The sequence below is a fragment of the Aspergillus aculeatinus genome (genome assembly GCF_003184765.1).
Source record: "Aspergillus aculeatinus CBS 121060 unplaced genomic scaffold BO66scaffold_1, whole genome shotgun sequence".
Classification (NCBI taxonomy): Eukaryota; Fungi; Ascomycota; class Eurotiomycetes; order Eurotiales; family Aspergillaceae; genus Aspergillus; species Aspergillus aculeatinus.
In genome coordinates, this window is record NW_020291470.1 from 186,177 (window position 1) to 208,532 (window position 22,356).

At 52.2% G+C, this 22,356-nt stretch overlaps 6 protein-coding genes across 6 annotated transcripts; 4 read left to right on the forward strand and 2 right to left on the reverse strand.

The window, feature by feature from the left end:
• Nucleotides 1–1,520: 1,520 nt before the first annotated feature.
• BO66DRAFT_1605 (uncharacterized protein) lies at nucleotides 1,521–3,059 on the forward strand. Its single transcript, XM_025642218.1, has 2 exons — nucleotides 1,521–1,627; nucleotides 1,684–3,059. The coding sequence occupies exon 2, from the start codon at nucleotides 1,808–1,810 to the stop codon at nucleotides 2,861–2,863; it is 1,056 nt and encodes a 351-aa protein (XP_025508996.1). The 5' UTR covers nucleotides 1,521–1,627; nucleotides 1,684–1,807; the 3' UTR covers nucleotides 2,864–3,059.
• Nucleotides 3,060–4,676: 1,617 nt separating this feature from the next.
• Nucleotides 4,677–6,355, forward strand: BO66DRAFT_1608 (adaptor protein NBP2). Its single transcript, XM_025642222.1, has one exon. It carries the CDS (start codon nucleotides 4,956–4,958, stop codon nucleotides 6,333–6,335), a length of 1,380 nt encoding a protein of 459 aa, XP_025508997.1. The 5' UTR covers nucleotides 4,677–4,955; the 3' UTR covers nucleotides 6,336–6,355.
• Nucleotides 6,356–7,375: 1,020 nt separating this feature from the next.
• BO66DRAFT_387112 (ENTH domain-containing protein) lies at nucleotides 7,376–9,888 on the reverse strand (the record flags this gene model as incomplete). The annotated part of the gene is made up of 6 exons (XM_025646224.1): nucleotides 7,376–9,080; nucleotides 9,178–9,259; nucleotides 9,341–9,420; nucleotides 9,515–9,546; nucleotides 9,647–9,752; nucleotides 9,874–9,888. The coding sequence occupies 6 exons, from the start codon at nucleotides 9,886–9,888 to the stop codon at nucleotides 7,713–7,715; spliced, it is 1,683 nt and encodes a 560-aa protein (XP_025508998.1). The 3' UTR covers nucleotides 7,376–7,712.
• Nucleotides 9,889–10,030: 142 nt separating this feature from the next.
• Nucleotides 10,031–16,131, reverse strand: BO66DRAFT_424727 (putative Ras GTPase activating protein). Its single transcript, XM_025650185.1, has 3 exons — nucleotides 11,665–16,131; nucleotides 11,336–11,614; nucleotides 10,031–11,282 (listed from the first exon to the last, which is right to left on the reverse strand). The coding sequence occupies exons 1-3, from the start codon at nucleotides 16,016–16,018 to the stop codon at nucleotides 10,393–10,395; spliced, it is 5,523 nt and encodes a 1,840-aa protein (XP_025508999.1). The 5' UTR covers nucleotides 16,019–16,131; the 3' UTR covers nucleotides 10,031–10,392.
• A 2,019-nt stretch (nucleotides 16,132–18,150) lies between these two features.
• On the forward strand, nucleotides 18,151–20,372 carry BO66DRAFT_387114 (putative IMP dehydrogenase). Its single transcript, XM_025646225.1, has 3 exons — nucleotides 18,151–18,466; nucleotides 18,524–18,832; nucleotides 19,030–20,372. Exons 1-3 carry the CDS (start codon nucleotides 18,277–18,279, stop codon nucleotides 20,169–20,171), a joined length of 1,641 nt encoding a protein of 546 aa, XP_025509000.1. The 5' UTR covers nucleotides 18,151–18,276; the 3' UTR covers nucleotides 20,172–20,372.
• A 306-nt stretch (nucleotides 20,373–20,678) lies between these two features.
• BO66DRAFT_362703 (NUDIX hydrolase) lies at nucleotides 20,679–22,232 on the forward strand. The gene is made up of 3 exons (XM_025645079.1): nucleotides 20,679–20,970; nucleotides 21,044–21,396; nucleotides 21,496–22,232. The coding sequence occupies exons 1-3, from the start codon at nucleotides 20,696–20,698 to the stop codon at nucleotides 22,098–22,100; spliced, it is 1,233 nt and encodes a 410-aa protein (XP_025509001.1). The 5' UTR covers nucleotides 20,679–20,695; the 3' UTR covers nucleotides 22,101–22,232.
• Nucleotides 22,233–22,356: the final 124 nt, after the last annotated feature.

Here is a 22,356-nt window from a genome sequence, read left to right on the forward strand (position 1 = left end):
GTGACTTTCATGTCGGTCTCGCAAGTCGCAATGCTGGACGTACGGTCAATGCGTGTTCGGGGGTCGGGTTTTCCCCTGAGGACCGATATTCAATTGATGGGTACTCACTACCTTAGTTAGGCGATGGAACCACGGCGACGCTGTGATTTTGTTTGATCCAGAGACGAGACGAAGGTGAAGTGGGGAGGGGGGGGGCCTTTCCAATGCCAAGCAAGAACATTGTGAGGTCGGTGAGTTGGTGAGTTGGTCGACCCGAGTTATCTCAACCCCTTGACCAGACAGGTAGATTTTCCAGAAGTAATGAATCGTGTCACGTCCAGTAGGTATAGTACTGTATGTACGGAGTACTAGAGTACACTTCTATAGCTATAACTTCGGTAGTGAAACTAAGTACGGAGTAGTTAACTTGGATCATTGGGCGGGCGGGAGGATCTAGAAAGGATTTGTTGTCAGTTCCATACATGAGCCGCAGTGCTGGAACCTTTTTTATTTGCATCTTGCATTTCACAGTCATAGATAGTACTCTCAGCTTTCGCAGGAAATGTTCTTCAGCGAAAATAATCAAGCTTCATGCACAAAGCTCAGAGGATATCCCAGTCATGCCCGCCCGGGTAAGTTTCTGCTTTTCAGATCGACTGTTCCCAGCCGTCCAGGAATCTGCTAGGGCTGGCAAGGGCGGGACGCGGCCATGTTTCAACACTCACTCCTCAGGCGCCTAAAACATAAACATGCAACAAAACCTGGCTGGGTAAATGTCTGCCCGGCTGGTTGCTGAATACCAATGCGCGCCGTCAAGCTAGACAGCTTTGCTCATGGATATGGGGGGGGGTAAATCGCTAAGCTACCCCAAATAAACACTAACAGCCCTAGGTGCTCGAGTGTGCCGCGGATGGGGCAGGATCAAAGGACTGCTGCGTCGTCTGCAACTCTGCAACAACGGGTCCATCCGTGAGGGCGAATGCCTGTCAGTAAGAGATTATATTCCAGCCCAGGTTAGGCGCCGTTGCTAATTTCAGACCTCACTTAGTGTCGCAAATCCCATCAAGACCTGACCGATCTGATCGTCTTCTTCTTCATGCCCTTTGCTTCCCCCCCCCCTTCCGCGCTAGACTTTGAAGACGAGACGAATCATGGCTGTGGTCTTTCTCCGGATCACCCAGGGCCACAAAAAGCTTGGTAGCGCTTTCAAGGGGATCGATTGGTCCTGCGATGCTCATCAAGGATCTATTTCAGTCATGATCATGTTATTGCATTGTCCCGGAGCGCCTACAGAAACGAGCCTCTCATGACTGACGCAGCTTGGCCGAGTTTCCTCATTCTCTTTTTGTTTCAAACTGGATGATATTGGACAACTGCTTTGACTCCTAATTTCTTTTGGGGAGTGAATTTGAATATAAGGCCCCGGAGGGCGACAATATCTGGAACGGACACTCTCCTTCAATGTCATTGTTAACACCCAATGACTCCCGTTTCCTTTGTGTTTGTTTTATTGTACGCTGTGATTCTCCGCTAGATAATCATTGTCCATCGCGATCAGTCTATTGTCTTTGAGTGGAACTCTCCAGCGAACTAGACGACAAGAGAAGATACATAAGGCCCTTCTTGTCACAATGAGGCTATAAATTATGTAAGAATCACCCCTGCCTTCTACAAACCACCATTGCATCCACTGACCACACGCAGAAAAGAACCACCAAGTTTTCTTGATAGACAACCCCGCTGGCCGGTGTCTCAACTTGCTATTCCTCACAGGAACAACGATTTAACGAAGCGTTCAGAAATCACCACAGTTTGAAAAGACGCAATCATGCTCTTCATCCGTGGCACGGGATTGGGGGGGCTACTGCTCGCCCTGGGCTTGTCGACTGCGAACGCCCACTCCTGGGTGGAACAACTGACGGTCATCGCGCCAAATGGAACCTTCGTCGGAGCAACTGGCTACCCCCGCGGCAATGTCCAGCGGACCGCCTCTGGCTTCAGCGATACCGATATGACGTATCTCATCCCTCCCAACGGCCGGGCCAATCAAAGCGAGGTCCTTCCCACCGACAAGATGTGCAAGGACAGCCAGCAGTTGTACCAACAGACCGAAGGAAACCCCCGACTGCAGGCCAGCGCGGGCGCGGCCATCGCTCTTCGTTTCCAGGAAAACGGCCATGTGACCCTCCCCGGAACGCAGCCGGGAAAGCCCCCGAATCGGGGCACGGTATACGTGTACGGAACCACCGAGCCCAAGGCCGACGAGAAGCTCCTGGACGTTCACCGCGTCTGGAACCGCGACGGCACGGGAGGCGACCGACGAGGCGTGCTTCTGTCGGAGCAGAACTTCGATGACGGCCGGTGCTACCAGATCAACTCCGGGAATATCTCCGAGCATCGCCAGGCCGAGTTTCCTCACGTGGCCGACCAGACCATGGGCGCCGATCTGTGGTGTCAGCAGGATATCGCGCTACCCGCGAATGCGCCGTCCGGCAAGCCGTATACCCTGTATTGGGTTTGGGACTGGCCGACTGCGCCTGGTGTGACGGACACGCTGCCCAACGGCAAGCAGGAGATCTATACCACCTGCATCGACGTGGATGTTGTGGACAATGCTGCGACGCATACGCACGTCAAGGCTGGAACTGCAGATTATGTGGAAGACCAACCTTTGGATAGAGCCTCGATCCCATCGCAGTTTGCTGAGATCATGGGTTCTCACCCGGCCGTGGGTGGTGAATCTAGTCAGCCTGTGCCATCGCCATCCTCGACAGCGCCAGCCTCCGCGTCGTCCCAGCCAGCCTGCGCACCGTCCGAGCCAGCCTCCAAGACCACCTTCTTGACGATCTATAAGACCATTTATCCAAGCAGTACACCGGTTTGAGTGTGCTATTCTTGACTTCGGGGCCTTACTCTTGCACAAGTATGCTCTCCCTTGCATTTTCCGGGAGGAGAGAGCGATCAAGAGTCGAGAATGAGACGCCCTGAAGGTCATGGCAGATCAGACAATTGTGACCTGTTGAGGGCCATTCCTTTTTATTGTTCCTGCTGCTCGGCTGGCTGAGCAGTACGAGCACGATCGCTTTGATGTTATTTTAGTTTCCTTGATTTGATCAATAGACATTTTAACCTTTAAAAAGTTTGTTCTCTTTGAAAATTTCCTTCTAAGTAAGATTGTACAAGAATGTAGTATTATCGTGGGTATTGAGCCTGGCGTAGCGCAGCACCATCAGGCTGGAAGGTTACAAGACGTAGCCAGAGAGAGAAGGAGAACCGTCAAGAATTCCCGCTGGCGTACGCTGGCATACCGCTAGAACTTGGCCTTTGCTGTAGGGAGGGCGTTGTGTTGGATGTGCTGGCTGTGCATGGTTGTAGCAATGGTGGATGGTGGATGGTGGTGGTGGCTGTGGTATGTAGGTAGGCAGGTACCGCATGTACGGTGACTGAAAGAAGGAGAAGGAAGCAAGGATGAAACCTGAGGCAGTGTATCCCAAACATGGATCGCCTGAGGCATCATTGACTGAAACACACTAAGCCACGCGTGGATTGTCACGTGCTTCCCGGCGAGTCTTCACTCTTCATTATTCTCTCCGGATTAACTTGTCATGAATGATCGATCCCAGATCAACCGCGCGGCAATGTTGCAATAAGACAGATTGAGTGGCTTGTCTGCATGAAGAGTTCTCTTTTTGAAACGTGTTTCCGTGTTTTGATTCTCAAGAAAGCAGAGGGCGGAAAAAGACCCGTGAGTCTCCCTCCCTACATTTCCCCCCCCCCCCCCTCCCCTCCTCCTCCTCCCCGGAACTGCGCCTCGGTGATCCTTAACGCATCGATTAACTAAAACTACACACTAGGCAAGGTAATCTCCGACGCTGGCCTCTGCCTGCCCTTCTTCGCCCTCACTCGCTCCACCATCCTTTTAAGTTAGTTGGTTCTTTCTTATCCTCTTGTCTGTCAGTCTCAGTCTGTGTGTTTCTGCTTTCTGCTCTTTGCTTTCTGCCTTCTTGTCCTGCAGGTGGTGTCATCTACAAGCGCCCACTTTTCCCCTCCTCCTCATCCTCCTCTCTCCTCTCCTCTCTTTCCCTCCCCTCCCTCTCCCTCCTTCTCTTCCCCCCGGTTCTCGCCTAGAATTCTTTGGCTTTCCCCTCCAGTGTCCCATGGGCTTTAGTAATCGCTGTCTCTAAAAGTGGCGTTTTTCCTCCCTGCCCTCGTTGCTAAATTTAGCATCCCCAGTTCTACCCTCCCTCGACCATCCAATCCACTCGACTGTCAAGCGCGGGACACCGAAACACCAAGCCCGGTCGAAAAAGCTTCCTGCCACTCTGCTTCATTACAACCTCCCCAAACCTGGGCGCCTGTCCACAAATTCTTGTCTCGTTTCAGTTGTCTGGCCTGGGCAATCTCTTCACTGCCGTGACCAATTAATTTCATATCGCTTATGTGAGACAGAGGGGAGCAGTCTGGATTGTGAAGATCGCTGTGGTATTCTGCGATTGATAGCCGCGCCTTGCCTGCCCTGCGCCGCCGACTCTCACTGGACCTTCCAGTAACCCGATTGATACCACCTCGCCTCTCTGGCGCCTAGGACTCCATCGTTCGTCGCTTGCTCAGCTCCGTGGTTTCGAATTAGGACAATCCTGCTCGGCGCAGCCTCCTCCACCAACTCGATTTGCATCGTGCTTACACGCAAGGAGTTCCTGCCCTCCCACCAATTCGGTCCGCACGCTTCTCTCCCGGTTCCCTGCCTGGTCGAGTCAACATCAAGAGACGTTCTTCGAACGCAGGCTGGTAGTTGAACTTCAGTGGGCGGGCGATCGCGATGCAAAGCTAGGGCGAACCAGTCTTTTGAACCTCCCCTTCATTTCCTCCCTGGGTTATAACATCCGACTTGACATCACTTCACACGACATTCTCGACACGCAATCACAATTCTCGCGCGCCGAACCGTCTCCACATAAGACCAGCATTCAATAGCCATGGCTTCTGCGGCATCATCCCCTCAGCCGCAGCAGGCGGCGTCTTCTGCGAACCTCACGGTCTTGCCTCCGATAGTTACGGATGCTTCAGCTAAGCGGCCGGGCCGTCAACGCTCTTCCTCATACGCCCGTGAGCGCCTCTCAACACATTCGAATGTCTCGCTTGCTTCACACAACCGGTCGCGACCCGGGTCACATGTCTTTCCCATCTTCCATTCCAGCCTGTCATATGCTTTGGTGCGCGATTTTGCATACCCACCGATACATCCCCTCCATTATGGTCCGCTGCCTCCTCGTGCATCCATAGCATCCACCCCGGCCAGTGAGCCACGACGCCTGTCTGACCCTCCGGCTCCGTGGGATAGCTCGCGTGGCCAGTGGTCTATGGGCCCCTGGAGCACTGATCACAGTTACGGGCATCAGCAGCTGCCTGCCATGTCCTTTGGCGATGGTCCGCCCTACAGCGAAGACGAAGACCTGCACAGCCCAGTCTTCTCTACACCCCATCACCGAAAGAACAAGTCCACTGGCACCGATTCTAATGGGCGCAAGAGCCGGAAGTTCAATCGTGCACATGGAAGTGTATATTATGAGAATGATGCCGAACGGGGCACGCTCGTCAGCATGAATCCGGATGGTAGCGAGACTTACTATGTGAATGACGACGACCACGATGATATGGACGATGGCCCCGGGGGCGAGTATGTCACCTATCCAGCTAACGAAAGCCGGTATTTCCGAGCGGGCGATTACGGTAATGACCAGTCCTATGGACACGAGGGTGACTTCGAATCCGAGGATGATTATGAAACACATCGGTATTCGCGAGATTTTCAGTTTGCGGTGGGATGCCCAGATGAAGAGATGCACGGCAAGGCGGTTGCGCTCTTTGATTTCACACGCGAGCACGAGAATGAGCTGCCTCTGACCGAGGGGCAGGTGATCTTTGTGTCATACCGGCACGGTCAGGGCTGGCTGGTAGCGGAGGATCCCCGGACCGGCGAGAGTGGACTGGTTCCTGAGGAGTTCGTCCGGCTGCTCCGTGATATCGAAGGTGGGTTGACGTCGTTGAACGGCGAGCCCGATCCGGAAGATGAAGACGAGGGTCATCAGCATACGTACCATGACCCGGGCTCGAATCGAAGCTCTCATCAACAAACGATACCATCTGCCACGAACGAGCAACAGGCACAGCAACAAGACTCTCCGAAAGCAACTCGTGAAGCCGCCATGAACGGAGAGAAAGGAGAAGAAGGTGCTCCCAAGTCGTCGTCGCTTAGCGGTGGCAACGCCGATTCGAACCTGTCACATCTGAGCGCATCAGAAAAGCAGGGTATTGACGTCCCGACCGAGAAGAACAGTCACATTCAGGCTTGTTAAAATTTAATTCCCCCTGTATATGTCCCCCCCACCAGTTCCCTACCTGCCCTGTCTACGTACCTGACCAAGGTACGGTATTAAGAGAAACGGCCTCCCAAATATTTCCCCCCCAAAGACCCCTTTCTGACATTTCCCTCCATCCCAGCCCCAGTCAAACCTGGCTATGCCTTGAGAGACGGGGCGAACAAAAGACAACGAAAGGAAGCTGGTCATCCATAATTGCATCCTGCATATTTGTTTCCCAATCTTTTTACTTATTGACACCCCATATCATCGCTATATTATTGTTCTTCGTTCCCCGGCTGGAACTTTGTGATCTCAAATATATTTTTTTTTCTCTTTTCTCTTACACTCCTCATCATCGCTTAGCAACACTTCCCACACGCAACGCATACGGTACAATTCATACACGGGTATTATGATATCAGTCCTTCTTTCTCTGCTTTCTTTTTCGACTACCCTGGTGTTTAAGTTTCCAGTTTGTTTCGCAATAAAGTTCTTGTTTAGCGTGGGAGGAAATCCGTCATACTTTGTTTTGTGTCTCTATTTTGATTCTGTCCACGGACAATTGTAGTGTTATATCTCTCACCAATGATAAACACGGTGTGTGTGTGTGTGTGCATGAACCGGCATTATCGAGGCTTTGGTTCCCCCTTTTGTATATTCTATTCTCAAATTGAAAATGGACAGATGACCAGTCTAGTAGTCATATCTATTCATTCTCATAGAACGCCGCGGTCTATCTAATTCTTCATCTGATCTTCTTCTGTATCTGTCCCTGGCCCGGCCATCAAGTTGAGCAAAATCCACGGGCTTGACTCGGGACTATATCTAGCCCCCCACCCCGCACAAGCAGGAAGGTAGCTGTCTATATTTACATAGGCGGCATGGATGAGAACCCCTTAATTCTACGGCACAACGCTCACAAAGCCTGGAAGTCTACAACATCTACACAGCAAGACTCAATTTGAAAGCTAGCCAACATCATCATCCATTGCTTTCCTGTATCTAAACCCCCTCCCCCTCACCTCCATTCTCCCCTCCGTTCCCCCACACTTCTCCTACCGAATCATCTAAAGAACAGAGGCGAAGCGAAAGCAACATAAGTAATCTCCCAAGTATAGACACAAACAGGATACCACAAGAAATGAAAAACAAAAGGGGAAAAAAAGAGATGCTTGCTATTTTGTAAGCGACACGAAAGAAAAAGAAGGCGAAAATCTCTCGAGATGATTTTTCCAGATGACAAACAGAAGAAAAGATATTGAAGCAAAAAGCAAATCGTACCACGGTATAACATTGGCCCCAAGAAAAGAAGATAGCACACCAAGTAAGAAGAATTAAAAGAAAAAAGGCAAGTAATCATCCATCCCCAACTTAGCCTAGCAAATCATCAAACGCCGAACTACCACCACCCGTCGACTTTGAGCCACCGCCGTACTGACTCTGCGATGGCGAGGTCACATTGCTCGATGCGGGCGCGCCCCAGATTCCGGCACTGGCTTTCTCCTTGGCCATGCTGGCTAGGTTGGGTCCGCGGCTGGCGTTGGCGTTGGCCTTTGCGAGACCCGCGCTGGCGCTGGCGGAGGACCAGATGGATCCGAAGGCGTCGCCGCCGGAAGGTTTGAAGGCGGCGGTGGGCTTGGATCCGGCGGAGGCGGTCGTCGTGGTAGAGGTGAAGGAGGAGGTCGAGGGCATGCCGGGCCGGTGGCCGGAGACGGTGTTGCCGCCGCCGCCGACGCCGCTGAGAGGGGGCTGGCCGGCGGAGACGGAGGTGAAGTAGTTGGGGGTGGCGGCTTGGAAGCCGCTGGGTCTGGGTTGCGCTTGGGCGGGCTTGTGCGGTTGCGCCAGAGAGCTTTGGGACAGGGTGGGCGAGGCAACGGTGCTCGAGGTCGGGGTCGGCGTCATCGACGTGAATCCGACGATGCCGCTCAGATTCGACCCTTGGGTTCCAGATACAGGCTTGGGCGCGGCGAATTGCGTGCTGGAGGTTGTGCTGACGGTGGATGCGGGGCCGGGGATGGAGAACTGCGCGGAAGATGCCGGGGCGGGCGCCGGGGTGGCAGATTGGAAGTCGTCGAAGTCATCGTCGTCGGCGGTGTTGGTGTTAAGGATGTCGAGACCGCTGCTGGCGCTGGCTCCCGCGGGCTGTTTCGACGTGGACGCTGTCGTTGCGACCGGCTCTTCGCTGAAATCGAATAGGTCGGCCTCGGGCGCCTTGGGCTTCGGAGGCTCCGGTTGCTTCGCTGGACGAGCGCGAGGAGGGCTAGCTGCGCGGCGCCGTGTGGGAGCGGCATCGGCTTCATCGTATTCATCATACTCATCGAAGCGGTTCGAGCGACTACCAGAGTCGTTGAAATCGCCTGTGTTGCCTCCGAAGCCGCCGCCATCACCATATACACCACCACTGTATCCTCCAAAGGAGAGACTTTCGCTGCCAAAGCCTCCGTATCTGCCAGAGCCCGAGCTCGACATCCCACCGCTGATGTGTGAACCTCCCTCAAACCCGCCGAATTTGTTCTTGTTGGTCCGCGCCTTCTTCCTCTCCGAGCGAATCAAGTCGACGTCACCGAGCAGCTTGACCAATTCTGACGATCGATTGCGTACGTTGATACCCTGGTCCTTTCCATTCTGATCGATGAAGTGGAATTGGCGAAGCATGCGGAGGAGTGACATGTGGGAGCGCGCATCGTCAACAACACGCTCGGAACCATTCTTGACCAAGAATTCCAGAAGCTGGAGAGCCTATTGTCCGCGGAAAGGTCAACCGTCAGCCAGGGCCCCCAGAGGAAATGTTGACAAAACCTCTTTCGACGACATGCTGTGAGCGGGCAAAACTGACCTTGTAAATCTGCCGCCATTCCTCGGCGGTCTTATCTGTGAAGCGCTTGTAAATCATAGGCATAATCTCATTAAGCAATTGACTGTGTGCATTGGCGTCTTATCAGCGACTATACTCTCACCAGTGAATGCGACAGGGGCGGGGAGCAAGGGAGGCGACTGACTAGCTGTGCGTTCCGCTCGCGATTTCGTGCATCAGTGAGTTGGAGGCACCCCATGGCTCGTTGTTCGTAGCTTCGCGAACCTGCTTGGTGTAAGTGCGGTGCTCATCACTACCACGGCCTTTGTCCGGAGATCAGGGGAGCGGGGCGGAAGTGCCGGGGAGAGGAACGACGGACCTTGGCCTCCATTTCAGTGTAGTTCATGACAGCTAAAGCAGTTAATTACATTGTTTGACCCGATGAGAACGTGTTACAAGCAAGCAAGAGAGCTGGCGCATTAGAAACGGGCTTCGCCGACAGGAGACCTACCATTCTGGACCTTGCGGACACCCGCCTTGAGATCATACAAGGTCAGGTTGCTGACCTGGTCTTTGAGACTCGAGAAATCCATGGCGCCTTGAGCAGAACAGGCTGTCTTGGTTTCAACACGCGATCAAATGACAGCCGACAAACAAGAAGCACAGGGAAGAATGTTGGATAGTTGACCAGTAGAAAGGGAATTGAACGGGGGTCTCTTGAGAGGGATTGGAAAGTACAAGTAGGACGGACATGTTGTTTCATCGACTCCAGCTGGCATCGATCGCCGTTTGGGCCGGAAGACGTCACGTGGCAGCCCCTGACCCGACAATCGCTGCGTCATCCTCTTTTCACTACTAGCAACAACGATTTACTTCCGCACGCTGACTTCAAGAAAAGGGACTGACCATGACTCATTATTGTTTCCACAGCAGTCCAAACATGCAATACGTACAGCTTAGCATAAAAGCTACACACATAAGATCATCAAATCATCATAGAATAGACATGCACTGAGTATCATCGAAGGAATGAAAAGGGAAAAGAAAGGGGAAAAAAAAGCAGAACAACGAACACAAGGGGTAATCTTCGAAAATAAGGAGCTCGTCTCTGTGCATCAAACTCGCCGAGCTCTCGTCATGTTCAACATGCTATAACAGGAAAAGAGGTGGGATATCACAATGGCATAAGAGGGTAGAGGATGGATATAGAGTGAAAATGAAAAGATAAGAAACAACATCATGTTACGAGGTCCCCAATTATTCATTGTAGAACTTCCTCATGATGAGATGCAAGAAAAGGTTGACGTTCACCCGAAGCTGTCCGTCGAAGAAGTCAAGGAATTGCATGTTGTTGAACTGAGCCTGGAGCAGGTCATCCAATGGCACCTGGGCATTGGCGCCTGGGATCATCATCGGTCCACTGCTGCCATCCAGAGTGAAAACACCAACTTCGTTACTCGAGATCGTGAGGTCGACGCGGTCCCATTGGCGCTCGGTGTATCCTTTCCAATGCACAAGAACACCCTTGTCGGCCAGGTTGCGAGCCGAGTATTTGTAAGAGCCAAACTTGAAAACCTTGCCCGACTTTTGAAGCTCACGTTGGTGGTCCCATTGCTTGGTGAAAGGCATGAGGAACCTCTTCTTCCCCTTCTTGTTCTGCAGGGTGATCATGGCCTGTTCGATATAGTCATTGTACGTCTTCAGCTGCTGATCCAGCCAGACAGCTTGGTCATTGAGACGTGCAAGCGTCATGCGTGCGCTATCCAACTCCCGCTCCCGTTGGATTCTCCGGCGGTGCTTGGTTCGGATATCGATAGCGATCGCGTTCAGAAGATCCTGATAATAGTTGTCACGGCGGATCTTTCCAGTGTGTTCGAGGTGCAAGATATTCTCGAGTGCCGTCCGCTTAAGTTCGGAGTAACTCATGGAAGCAATGTCAACCATCGTGTTGGCCTCCGCATATGCGCTTCGCCTGGTGTTGTTTGCACTCAGTTCATCGCGCACCAGCATCATCCATTTCTCCTCGTCTTCGTCGGTAGGTGGCTTGACCATGATCTCCAATAAATTGGCACCCGTCTGAACTCTGATGATGTAGAGGATGCATCGTTTTGTTTCCATGAACAAAGCCTTGACATCTGCCTCCGGGTCTAGATTGCAAGTCAGCTATCAACACGCATTGGCCGGGTTTCAAAACACTCACCTTCAACCTGTGCAAGCTTAGGATTCAGTGTGAGACTGATTTCGGAGGAGTTGACACTCATCAACTCGCTCTCATTGGATTTCACATTTCCGAGGTCACGGATGACTTCTTTCAGGATATCATCTTGGGTTGGGCACATGTACTGTATCTCACTGGCGACGAGTTGATGGATGGAGAAAATATCGGACATCTTGATGTACAAGGTGGGCTTTGTCTTGGCGTAGAGGTCATTAAACTCATCAATGTCGAAATAATCCTCTGCATTCTGAACAGAAATCACTATACAACAGTCAGCTCTGGAAGAAACTCTTGTACATGTTTCAACTTACTGTCACCCCAGATCTGGCCAAGCCGTTGAATTGAGTCACCGATATAACTGTTCAACGGTTGGAGGTAGACATTCTCCGCACCGAAAAGTCGTCCAGAAGCAACTTGCGCAATCACCTTGGCGATCTCAGAAAGGTTTCGCTTCTGCTCCTGAGTCAAACCTCGATCCACCACACCGTACTTCTCGGGTTCGAAAATGGCAGGCTGGAAATAATTCCTCCACACCCAATGGCCAACAGTCTGGAGGATAAATCCAGGATCTTCGTTGGAGAATCTTGCCAGCAAGCTCTCATACATCTCTTTTGCAATATACCGAATGCCGAAGGGCATCCGATACAGTAGCTCTTCAAAGGCGGAGAAAAATTGGTCGGCGATATCACGAAGATCCTGAAGATTTTGGATGAAGGTCGCCCTAGTTTCTGGATCTCGAATGGCCTCCTCTCGAGGAATATCAGGTCGACGTCTGCTTCTCTTTCCGGTCCGCAGCTCCTCGTTATTGATTGCGGAACGATAGATCTGCATTGGGTCACTTTCCAGGTCCAACTCCGGGTTTTCGATGATGTTCTCCCGAACGACAGGACCCAGCGTATCCCGCATGAACTTGCGGTCTCGGGGAGACTTGATATAAGATGCGAAGAGTTTGTTCCAGAACGCATTGCAGCGCAAATATTCATGCAGTGAGTCGAAGCTCTCGATTTCTTCCCGCGCGGAACGTGCGAGCAGCCTAATCAAGTAGTACTCCTCTCGCCTCTTTTGCGAATAACCAAAAAGCCCCATCATCAAGTGTCTGATCCGCTCGTATTCCTTCTCAGAGGTGTTGAGCTCACGCAGACGCCGGAAGAGCTTGGCCAAGTATTGCGATTGAGTTTGGAGAAGGAAGAAGAATACCTGGTATTGTTCAAGTTTTCTCCTTGACGTCTTGTTCAGGGCTTTGAGGTCGAAGGGGTCTGTAGACGAGATTTCTCTGTTGGGCAGCAGGCTACCAACGTGGCCGCCGAAGTGCTTTTGGTGCTTGACGACTTCGTCAAGGGTGATCTTGTTCTTTACCAGCAGAGCGATCTTGATATCGAGCTGGCTGATGTACTGTTCCGCTAGCTCGTTTTGTCGAACTTGCTGGACTACCAACTTTCTTGTTCGCTCAAACTCAATCTCCTCGTCGAAGTCAAATTCGCTGTCATTCAACAGATGCACGAAGCCTTTGACAGTTCCTACTGGAGGATTCTTGCCGGTAGTAAGACTCTTGTATGCTTGGCCCTGAATTCTACCTCGCACATAGCTTTGCGCCTTGATAACCTTTTCCATATTTTGGCGATAATATTGACGTTTCTCTTCGAATTTCGAGCGGACCAGGTATCCACGTATGTGCGATTGGAGCTCAATGACGACATCTTCTTCAGCAGCAAGGTCTGCCAGCATTTGGCCAACTTCAACCCGGATCAGCATCGCTCGAATTTGTGCCTGCAACTGGCTAACTTCATCCTCACAGTCCTCGAGCTCGTCCAGATCTCCGCCAACCTTGATTCTAAGCACTGCCGCACGAGCGAGGGCCTGAAGATGTGTGATCACCAGTGCTTCATCCTGCAAGGCGTCGGCGTCGGTTGCCAACCGTCTCCTGAGGATGGAGCCTCGACCCATAGATTGTAATTCCAGGATGGAAGTCTCTACTTCTGCCAGTGCTGCTTTCTGCGACCGGATCTCAGACCGGATCACATTCGCTCTCGTTATGCTCTGAAGTTGAATTACCGCCTGCGTATGCTCATTGAGGTCTTGTCGAAGCTGCTCAAGGGCTGTTCTCACTGCCCCACCACGAGCCAGTGATTGAAGCGATACACACTCGCTAGTCGTCTCCTCGAGCGCTACCGCTTGTTGATGCTGACGCTCTCTTAGTGCACGGCCTCGAGCAATCGATTGAATAGTAGTAATGGCAGTTAACTCAAGGGCAAGCGCTTCCTTTATCTCAGCAACGGACTTCCTTGTCAGCATCCCGCGGATTTTCCCTTGTAGAGACACCGTGGGCGCTTCAGTGCTACTAATCTCTGCGTTCTGCACATTCACCTGCTGCCGTAAGATGCCAGCTCTGATGATTGACTGGAGGGCTGTTATCTCATCTTCCGCCGACCGTGTGGCTTCATACAGTTCAGAGACTTGACTGCGTTGCAGAGTACCTCTGATATGTGCCTGCAGTGCCATGATACTGTCTTCCACGGAGCGTAGAGCTTCACTTTGCTGTGAGACTAGGATGCGTTGCAGGGCACCTCTGATATATGCTTGAAGTGTCGCAATGTTGTCCTCGGCGGAGTGCGCGGTTTCATATTGCTGCGAGACCTGGTTACGTTGCAGAGCTCCTCGGATAATCGCTTGAAGGGTGGTGATGCTACCCGCGGCAGAGTGAACAGCTTCCAGCTGCGTCGAAACTTGACTGCGCTGGAGAGCACCCCGGATCGCAGCTTGCAGTAGTCGGACCTCTTTTTCCGCGTATCTTGTATCCTCGTACATCTCAGATACAGTCTTGCGCTGCAAGGCTCCTCTCAGCGCCGCCTGAATCTGTTTGATGCCAGATTCCTCCTTCCGAATCTGAGTTCGCAGATGGTCAACGTCGGCCCTTGCTTTGGCGCCGCGAATGAGGCTCTGTAGCTGCATGATGCCCATTTCGTTGGCCCGGTAGTGTTCCTGGACACTACTCTGGCGGCTTCGCACAAGGAATGCTCGGCAAAGCGCTTGGAGATTCGTGGCGAAGGCCTTCATATCCAAGCGATATTGAACGATTTGGCGGGCCCAGTCAGCGCGAATTCGGGATTGCAATTCCACCAAGAAAGGCTCAAAGTCCCAAAGGTCATTCATAAGATTCCCAAGCTTCAGGCGCGTCATTGCGCCTCTGATCTGAGCTTGAAAATCAGCAATTGACGCTTCGCTCTCATGCAACTCGCGCTGGATTCTCTCCTCTTCGGATTCTGGCTCCGGCTCCGGCTCCGGCTCAGGTTCTGCCCCGAAATTCGCAGCCATCCCCGAAAAGCTAGGCATGCTCACACCAGCCTTGTCGAGACCCTTCTGTGTTTGCTCCAGTTCATGGTGTTCGAATTCAAGCTGACCTACGAGATTACCCATGCGAAACTCAACAAGGCCTTTTTTGAACAACAGCCATGATAGAGCATGGACGCAATGTATGACTTTGGGGATGTTCTTCTTCTCGTATAGATCAATCAGTTCGAACCTGAAAAGTTCGGGTAGTTCCACGTCGTCCAAGAATCGGAAAAACAGGGCGATATTGTCTGAGTGTCGATATTGAAGTTTCGGATGCCTGAATATTCGAATCGTTCGGTTGGGATTCATCGCTTGTACCACTTCTGCGAGCGTCACACCATCGCGAAGTGCTTCCTCTAATTGCACGATCGGGGGGATTTGCTTCTGGATAACTTCCTCGATCCACTCTTTAGCTTCTCCAATATGGCACAGGTATTCGTAAGCCTGTAGGAATTGTCGCTGTTTGTCCATCCAATTGCCTGCCGCCCAGGCCGACGCGGGCTTCTTGCGCACGAGGCCGGAGCCATCTTTTTTAGCCACTGAGTCTGCTCTTTTCAAACGTCGTCGTCCCTGTAATCCTACCACAGAAGAGCTGTAGGTATCAAGACCGAATTCATTTGTTTCTCCCGACTTTGCGAATTTCGAAAGCGTGCGCAGGTGACCTGTCGATGATTTCTGAAACGTTTCGAGCTCAGGCGTCGAGAGGGTATGCGTGATTGGTGGAGGACTGGACAAGCTATGAGAATGTTGCGGTTTCATGTGAGGTCGGGTGTGAGGTGAAACCGTAGGCGGCTGCACGTCAAGCGGCGCTTCGCTTTTAGTCGGTGTTGTTGAGGCGTGCGAGTCCGTATCTTTCAATTCTGCCATATCATGATGAAATGTGTTGCGAGAGGTGGGTGTTTGGGGGCGGTTTTCTTTCCAGTACTGCGGATGGTCGATCGTCTGACTGCGAGAATGGCGGTAAATGGACTGTTTATTCGAGGGGGCCGATGCATTGGGAGCTTGAGAGAGTGGTCGCAATGAGCGGCGGATGTTCTCGTATGTTGCGCCGGCATTGGACAAAGTTCCCACTTCGGAGCGCCCTCCGGCCATTTTGTCGGACGGAATCTTATTCAGTTCACTCTTCCCTCGTTTATGACTGATACTGGGCATTGACCCGATTGATGCACTCGATGAGACAGTACTGGTGCGACTGGGGGCAAATGAATTGGTGGAGGCAGTGTAGATAGACGAGCTTGTGGATGCTGTTGATCCATGGCGGAGTGGACTCGATGTTGTTTTTTCGTCTGCAAAATCCGTCTGCGTACGTCGGAGACTGGCTAGGTGGCTTGACATAACGGGTGCCGTTCCGTGGACGAGATTGTGAGAACCAATGGAAATATAAGATCCTCGATCTCAATTGGCCGCATGCCTGCCTCTCCAAGCGAAGCAGTGAAACGGTAAAGAAGATGTATAGGAAGGAAAATGTGTGTTAATTGACGAAGGCGGAATGTTCATCAAGGACTTCTTCAGCTGGCAGGGCAAAGCGGCATGGTCCTATGGTAACCGGGGGAATTGGGCGGGAATTGGTTGATGCAGAAACGGAGGTCTGATTGGGCTGGAAACACCACCGATTCAGGGAAATTCGGTGTTCAATTGGGGACTGAATCACAATAAGGACTGCCGATTGTAAAAGTAAAAGCCAGACAAACCGCGTCGCTGTGAAATGGAACGAACTCCCTTACCAGCAGGAATAAATTGAAAGAAGAGGCTGAAGCAGCAGTAAGAAACAAGAGGGAGGGAAGATTGATTAATCGGCAAGCAAGCGGGGGAAGGTAGTTAGGGGAGGAGTGAGGGACTGGACGGGCAATAGTTTACTAACTAAATCGGAGGCAGGAACGGACCCCCCCAGCCTCAGCCGAGTCGAAAACAAATCTCCCGATCAGGTATGGTGAGCACGGACATGTGACCGCGCCCCGATTACGATCGGAGTGACGTCGATCATCATTGCTCCAGCCACATCAATTCCGGTTTCAACAAGTCATATCCAAGATTACTGTTTCAGCTGAGATCAAAGGAAAAGAGGAATCAGTGTCCTCGTGCAAGATCTGATCTATGACCATGCAAGAATCTATCAACAAGGAGCACGTGCAAGTCTGAGAGGTTTTGGCTCAACGTGCCCTGCTTAATCCATGTGGACGCCATGAATGGTGTTCCTTGTTGCAAAAACCCGGGCACAGCGGGCACGGATATATAATCCATGTTTATGGACGCGCCCAGGCACCAAACTCAATCAAGTTACCGTGAATGTTACGGCCGTTGGGTTTGCCCATGTTGCACTCGCATGTTGTGGCTACATCGATGGGGTCTCAGTGCGATTGTCTGATTACTCAACGATTGTGGGCAAAAAGAAAGGCAGTCACAGATCGATTGCGCAGAACATAGAATAAATCGCAGCATTGGCAAGCGATGGAATTTTTGACTGCAATGATATTCTAGCACATTCACCCATGCTTGAAAAGGATTTATATCAACGTCTGCCAAGATGCACCATTCGAGATGTAGGAAGCGACTTCAATAATGGGATTTGCGAGACAATGTCAGACAGGTGGCCAAGGCGACCCAAGAGCGGTCTAAATTAGATTCGGTTCGTGTTACTACACGAAAATACGCCTTTAATCTTCAATGGACAATTTCAATTTCTGCGGTCCGATAGAGCGGACATATAATGGAGCTAACTTCAGTACAGATCAGCTGGATAGATACCTTTCCAAAGGTAGTCTTCCTATTGGTGCCATCTTCTTTGTCAAATCACATCCTGAACACCCGACAATCTCCAATAGCGTCACGGAGTCCTCTTGAACAGTGTCAGACTGTCAGTACTCAAGACGGAACGATGCCGACTGTTCATTAGGCCGGGAGCCGTTAAGCCTATGCCATGCATAGGTAGCGCGGGCGGATGCTGGCGGCTAATTCTTATCGGGACTGACTGCCGATTAATTGGTAGTTGCAGTAAGTACGGAGTACTCCGTACTGCGGTACCACTCAGACCGCTAGTCTTTGACGGAGGTCTGTCTGATGGTTTCAGCTATTGTCACCAGCAAAAACAAGGTCCATGGAGGATACACCGGTACAGTAGCAATGGGTCAATGTGGATGGGGTGGTACCGTAGTACTACTGTACCTACGTAGTAGCACTAGACATGAACCGAATGGAATCTGCCGAAGAAAAATTTGATGCTCCTCACTAAGAAATCTCTAAGCGGGCGAGAACCGCTCCGGAGTCTGACTCACTCACCGCCCACGGGACACTTCGTTTAGCATCCAATCACGATGACAAATCAATCGAGTCCGGTGGCGCTAGACTGATTACGGCATGGCACCGAGCAGGCGCCCCCCGATTAGCGTGTGCGGCGAAGAGCTCAAAAGCCAATTTTTTTCTCCTCCGATTTTTCTCTCTTTTTCTTTTCTTTCTTTTCTTTGGGAAAGGAAGACTTTCTCCATCAACAGAACGTTTCGATCGTCGATCTGTTGATTATCATCTTTGATCTTTGATCACATACTCTCTACAAGTTCTGATAGAAGCTGTAGAGTCTTTCTTTTTTCACATACACCATGACTTTTGCCAACGGTGACATTCCTGGACCGGCCATGAAGGCTGAGATCCAGGACTACACTAAGGCCCTGGAGGTCCTGCAGAAGGAGTACACCACCAGCGATGGTCTGGATATCGATACCCTGCTTGACTCTGACAAGCACGGTGCTTTGACCTACAACGACTTCCTGATCCTGCCCGGGTACATCGGTAAGGCGAGAATCTGGGCTCATCTCGTCGAACTGGGTTGCTGATGCCTCAGAATAGGCTTTCCTGCTTCAGATGTCACTCTCGACACCGCTGTCACTAAGCGTGTCTCTTTGAAGGTCCCCCTTCTCTCTTCCCCCATGGACACCGTCACTGAGCACAACATGGCCATTCACATGGCTCTCCTCGGTGGTCTGGGTGTTATCCACCACAACTGCTCTCCTCAGGACCAGGCCGAGATGGTCCGCAAGGTCAAGAGATACGAGAACGGTTTCATCTTGGACCCCGTTGTCCTCTCCCCTACCGCCACTGTCCGCGAGGCCAAGGAGCTCAAGGCCAAGTGGGGCTTCGGTGGTTTCCCCGTCACTGGTAAGTCATCACTTGATTCCCTGCGTATCCTTTTCAACATGATGATCAATCACTTTTTCTTTATAACTTTCGTTCCACTGGAGCAGCGAGAGCAGCACTGTAGAGACCAGTTTTATCTGACCTCAATTTCAATACTCATTGTCATTATCACCTTTTGTGCAAGTCGTTGATTCTAATATGATGATTGTCTACCACAGAGAACGGAACCCTCCGCTCCAAGCTCGTCGGCATGGTCACTTCTCGTGACATCCAGTTCCACCGCGATCTGGATGCCCCCGTTACTGCCATCATGTCCACCGACCTCGTCACCGCCCCGGCTGGTACCACTCTTGCCGAGGCCAACGAAGTCCTTCGCTCCTCCAAGAAGGGCAAGCTCCCCATCGTCGATACCAACGGCAACATCGTCTCTCTCTTGTCTCGCAGTGACTTGATGAAGAACCTTCACTATCCCCTTGCCTCCAAGCTCCCTCAGTCCAAGCAGCTGATCGCTGCCGCCGCTATTGGTACCCGTGAGGAGGACAAGACCAGACTCAAGCTGCTTGTCGAGGCCGGTCTCGACATTGTCATCCTGGACAGCAGCCAGGGTAACAGCATGTACCAGATTGAGATGATCAAGTGGATCAAGCAGAACATCCCTGAGATTGATGTCATTGGTGGTAACGTTGTTACCCGTGAGCAGGCTGCTGCTCTCATCGCCGCCGGTGTCGATGGCCTGAGAATTGGCATGGGCAGCGGCAGTGCTTGCATCACCCAGGAGGTCATGGCTGTTGGCCGTCCTCAGGCTGCTTCCGTCCGCAGCGTTTCCAACTTCGCCGCTCGCTTCGGTGTCCCCTGTATCGCCGACGGTGGTGTCCAGAACGTTGGCCACATCGTCAAGGGTCTGGCTATGGGTGCCTCCACCGTCATGATGGGCGGTCTCTTGGCTGGTACCACCGAGTCCCCTGGTGAGTACTTCGTCAGCAAGGAGGGTCAGCTTGTCAAGGCCTACCGTGGTATGGGCAGTATCGCCGCCATGGAGGACAAGAAGGCTGGTGCTGGTGCCAAGGACAGCAAGGCCAGCAACGCTGGTACTGCCCGTTACTTCTCCGAGAAGGACTCCGTCCTCGTCGCCCAGGGTGTTGCTGGTTCCGTTCTTGACCGTGGATCGGTCACCAAGTTCGTTCCCTACCTCACCGCTGGTGTCCAGCACTCTCTGCAGGACATTGGTGTCAAGAGCCTGAAGGATCTCCACGATGGTGTTAACCAGGGCAAGGTTCGCTTCGAGATGAGAAGTGCTAGCGCTATGGCCGAGGGCAACGTCCACGGTCTGCACAGCTACGACAAGAAGCTCTACTCTTAAGCGGTGACAGCTTAAGTGTTGCGTTTTTGTCTTATATACCTTTTTATGCCTTTTGATTCTCTTGCATCTAAGAACCGTTTACCCTGTTTATATGATTGGTTACATGATGCTACGTGGTTGCTACGAAAAATAAAAAGCTTGGGCACGAGGGACTGGAGTTCGACGAGGAATAGTTCAGATCTTGCTTTATGATAATTCAATACATTTTCAAGAATTGGTTCTCTTCACTAGACTGCGAATTGTTCTTGCCTTCATTGTGGCCGTAAATCCAGAAGGTAAGAAGTATCTGTAGTTCTTTGGACAGCCCTACGAGTGCTGCAATCTATACCTCGTAGGTAGCCTCGGCCCCTACGATAAGCCCGAACGCGGGGTAGACCGCTTTCAAGTGGATGATGGTTCGTGGCTGCCAGGGGGCAGTACTCCGTACTAGGTAGATTAAGTACCTTTCGTTCGGCCCAACCAACCCTCCGCTGGAAAGTCCCTGCAACGTGTCTGCACAAAGTAGTACTAACTATAGCATAGCCATGACCTCAATCCCGCTGGTAGTTCCCAGCTGTACTCCCCGGTTAATATACTCGACTTCCCCTCCCCGCGTCGCAGTCGCCCGAGGTCCCCGGCTTCCAGCTTCTGGAAAGTATACCCCCCGGCCATTCACATGCTCCAATGACTATACGCCGCAAACCACATGGAGAGCAAGCTCCAATGTCCCACGATCCCAGCAGGCTGCTGCTACCCAAACAATGTCATCTTCAGCATCCAAACAGAGACCCAGCCCTGCTCTTCCGCGGCCCAGTTCTAGGTAAGCACGACGAATTCACAGACGTCTCTATTTTCAATGTATTGTTGTTCCCCCACCGCTAATCCCCGTGCAGCGTCATCCTGGTATCACCCAAGAACGAGATCCTCCTGCTTCACCGTGTCAAAACCTCGACCTCGTTTGCTTCTGCCCATGTATTCCCGGGAGGCAACCTCTCGGCTCAAGATGGCCAATGCCCACCCGCTGAGGATCTAAAGCGCCACGATGATGGCCCGTGGTACCGCAACGCAGCCATCCGAGAGCTCTTCGAGGAGAGCGGCATTCTCCTCGCCAAGGGTAAAGTTTCCGGCAAGATGCTCGCCGTCCCGGAAGAACAACGCGAACCGGGTCGACGCGCGATCCATCAAAACCAGACCACTTTCTTAGAGTGGCTGAAGCAGCAGAGTCCCAATGCGGTGCCGGATACAGGTAAGACACACGCCCATCTTGCACTTGACTACACTCGACGGGGAAAAAGTTCAACTCAACCCCAGTGGAACTTGTCTTCGCTAACTTGACCCTCAATAGATGGACTGATCCCATTTACTCGATGGATCACCCCAACAACCAATTCCCGGCGATATACGACGCAGATGTACCTCTACTTCCTTCCACTTCCCGCGGAGGCTGAGAAGCCGGTCCTCGACGAAATCCCATCCGAGGGACAGCGGGAGGAAATCCAAGTTCCGACGAGCGACGGAGGAGTGGAGGTCACAGAGGCTCGATTCTTGCCTGCCTCGGAGTGGCTGCAGATGGCGCAAAGGGGCGACATTATACTCTTTCCGCCGCAGTTCCTCCTGCTGCATCTGGTGGCTGGCTTCTTGGACAAGGAGCCCCGCGTCGCCGCTTCGCTGCAGGAGCTGCACAGACGGCGGGCGGAACTTACTGAGTTTGTGAGCACCGGTCAGCCGCCGTGGTCGGAGAAGTGTATCTCCCCGAAGATGCTGAGGATGTCCTCTGACGGACGCACGGTGCTGGCGTTGGATCAGCCGGGCCCCGAACTTAGGGGGACGGATAAGCAAGGGGAGACGGAGCGGGTCGTGCTTGTGAGGTTCAAGCGAGGGGAGGCGCGCGAGTTGGAGGTGCGGTGGAAGCAGGATGCTTTCGAAGCCGAAGCGAAGAGTAACTTATGAGGGCATGGATGCATACAAGCGAGACCTGATTTGACGGGGCTCACGACAACTTCCTAGATGGGCCTGTAACATGATCTTCCAACACTGCTTTTAGAACATGGCCAGCGCTTTTTCTACTTATGATATCCCGAGCGAGTCGCTGCTTCACACCCTACCATTTTTGAGACATAAGGGCTTCAAGGGCAGGGCAGCTTCGCCTGGCCGTCCTGCTATGCTTTTAATAATTGGCAGATCTACCCGCTCGCTAAAATGGGTA

Bases quoted from the DNA above. Each gene is read 5' to 3' on its own strand.
- BO66DRAFT_1605 (XM_025642218.1), top strand. From the start codon at position 1,808: ATGCTCTTCATCCGTGGCACGGGATTGGGGGGGCTACTGCTCGCCCTG.
- BO66DRAFT_1608 (XM_025642222.1), top strand. From the start codon at position 4,956: ATGGCTTCTGCGGCATCATCCCCTCAGCCGCAGCAGGCGGCGTCTTCT.
- BO66DRAFT_424727 (XM_025650185.1), bottom strand. From the start codon at position 16,018: ATGTCAAGCCACCTAGCCAGTCTCCGACGTACGCAGACGGATTTTGCA. The intron at 11,615-11,664 runs GTAAGTTGAAAC...ACTGTTGTATAG, and splicing joins TGGCCAGATCTGGGGTGACA to TGATTTCTGTTCAGAATGCA. The intron at 11,283-11,335 runs GTGAGTGTTTTG...CTTGCAATCTAG, and splicing joins TAAGCTTGCACAGGTTGAAG to ACCCGGAGGCAGATGTCAAG.
- BO66DRAFT_387114 (XM_025646225.1), top strand. From the start codon at position 18,277: ATGACTTTTGCCAACGGTGACATTCCTGGACCGGCCATGAAGGCTGAG. The intron at 18,467-18,523 runs GTAAGGCGAGAA...GCCTCAGAATAG, and splicing joins GATCCTGCCCGGGTACATCG to GCTTTCCTGCTTCAGATGTC. The intron at 18,833-19,029 runs GTAAGTCATCAC...TGTCTACCACAG, and splicing joins CGGTGGTTTCCCCGTCACTG to AGAACGGAACCCTCCGCTCC.
- BO66DRAFT_362703 (XM_025645079.1), top strand. From the start codon at position 20,696: ATGACCTCAATCCCGCTGGTAGTTCCCAGCTGTACTCCCCGGTTAATA. The intron at 20,971-21,043 runs GTAAGCACGACG...ATCCCCGTGCAG, and splicing joins CTTCCGCGGCCCAGTTCTAG to CGTCATCCTGGTATCACCCA. The intron at 21,397-21,495 runs GTAAGACACACG...GACCCTCAATAG, and splicing joins CAATGCGGTGCCGGATACAG to ATGGACTGATCCCATTTACT.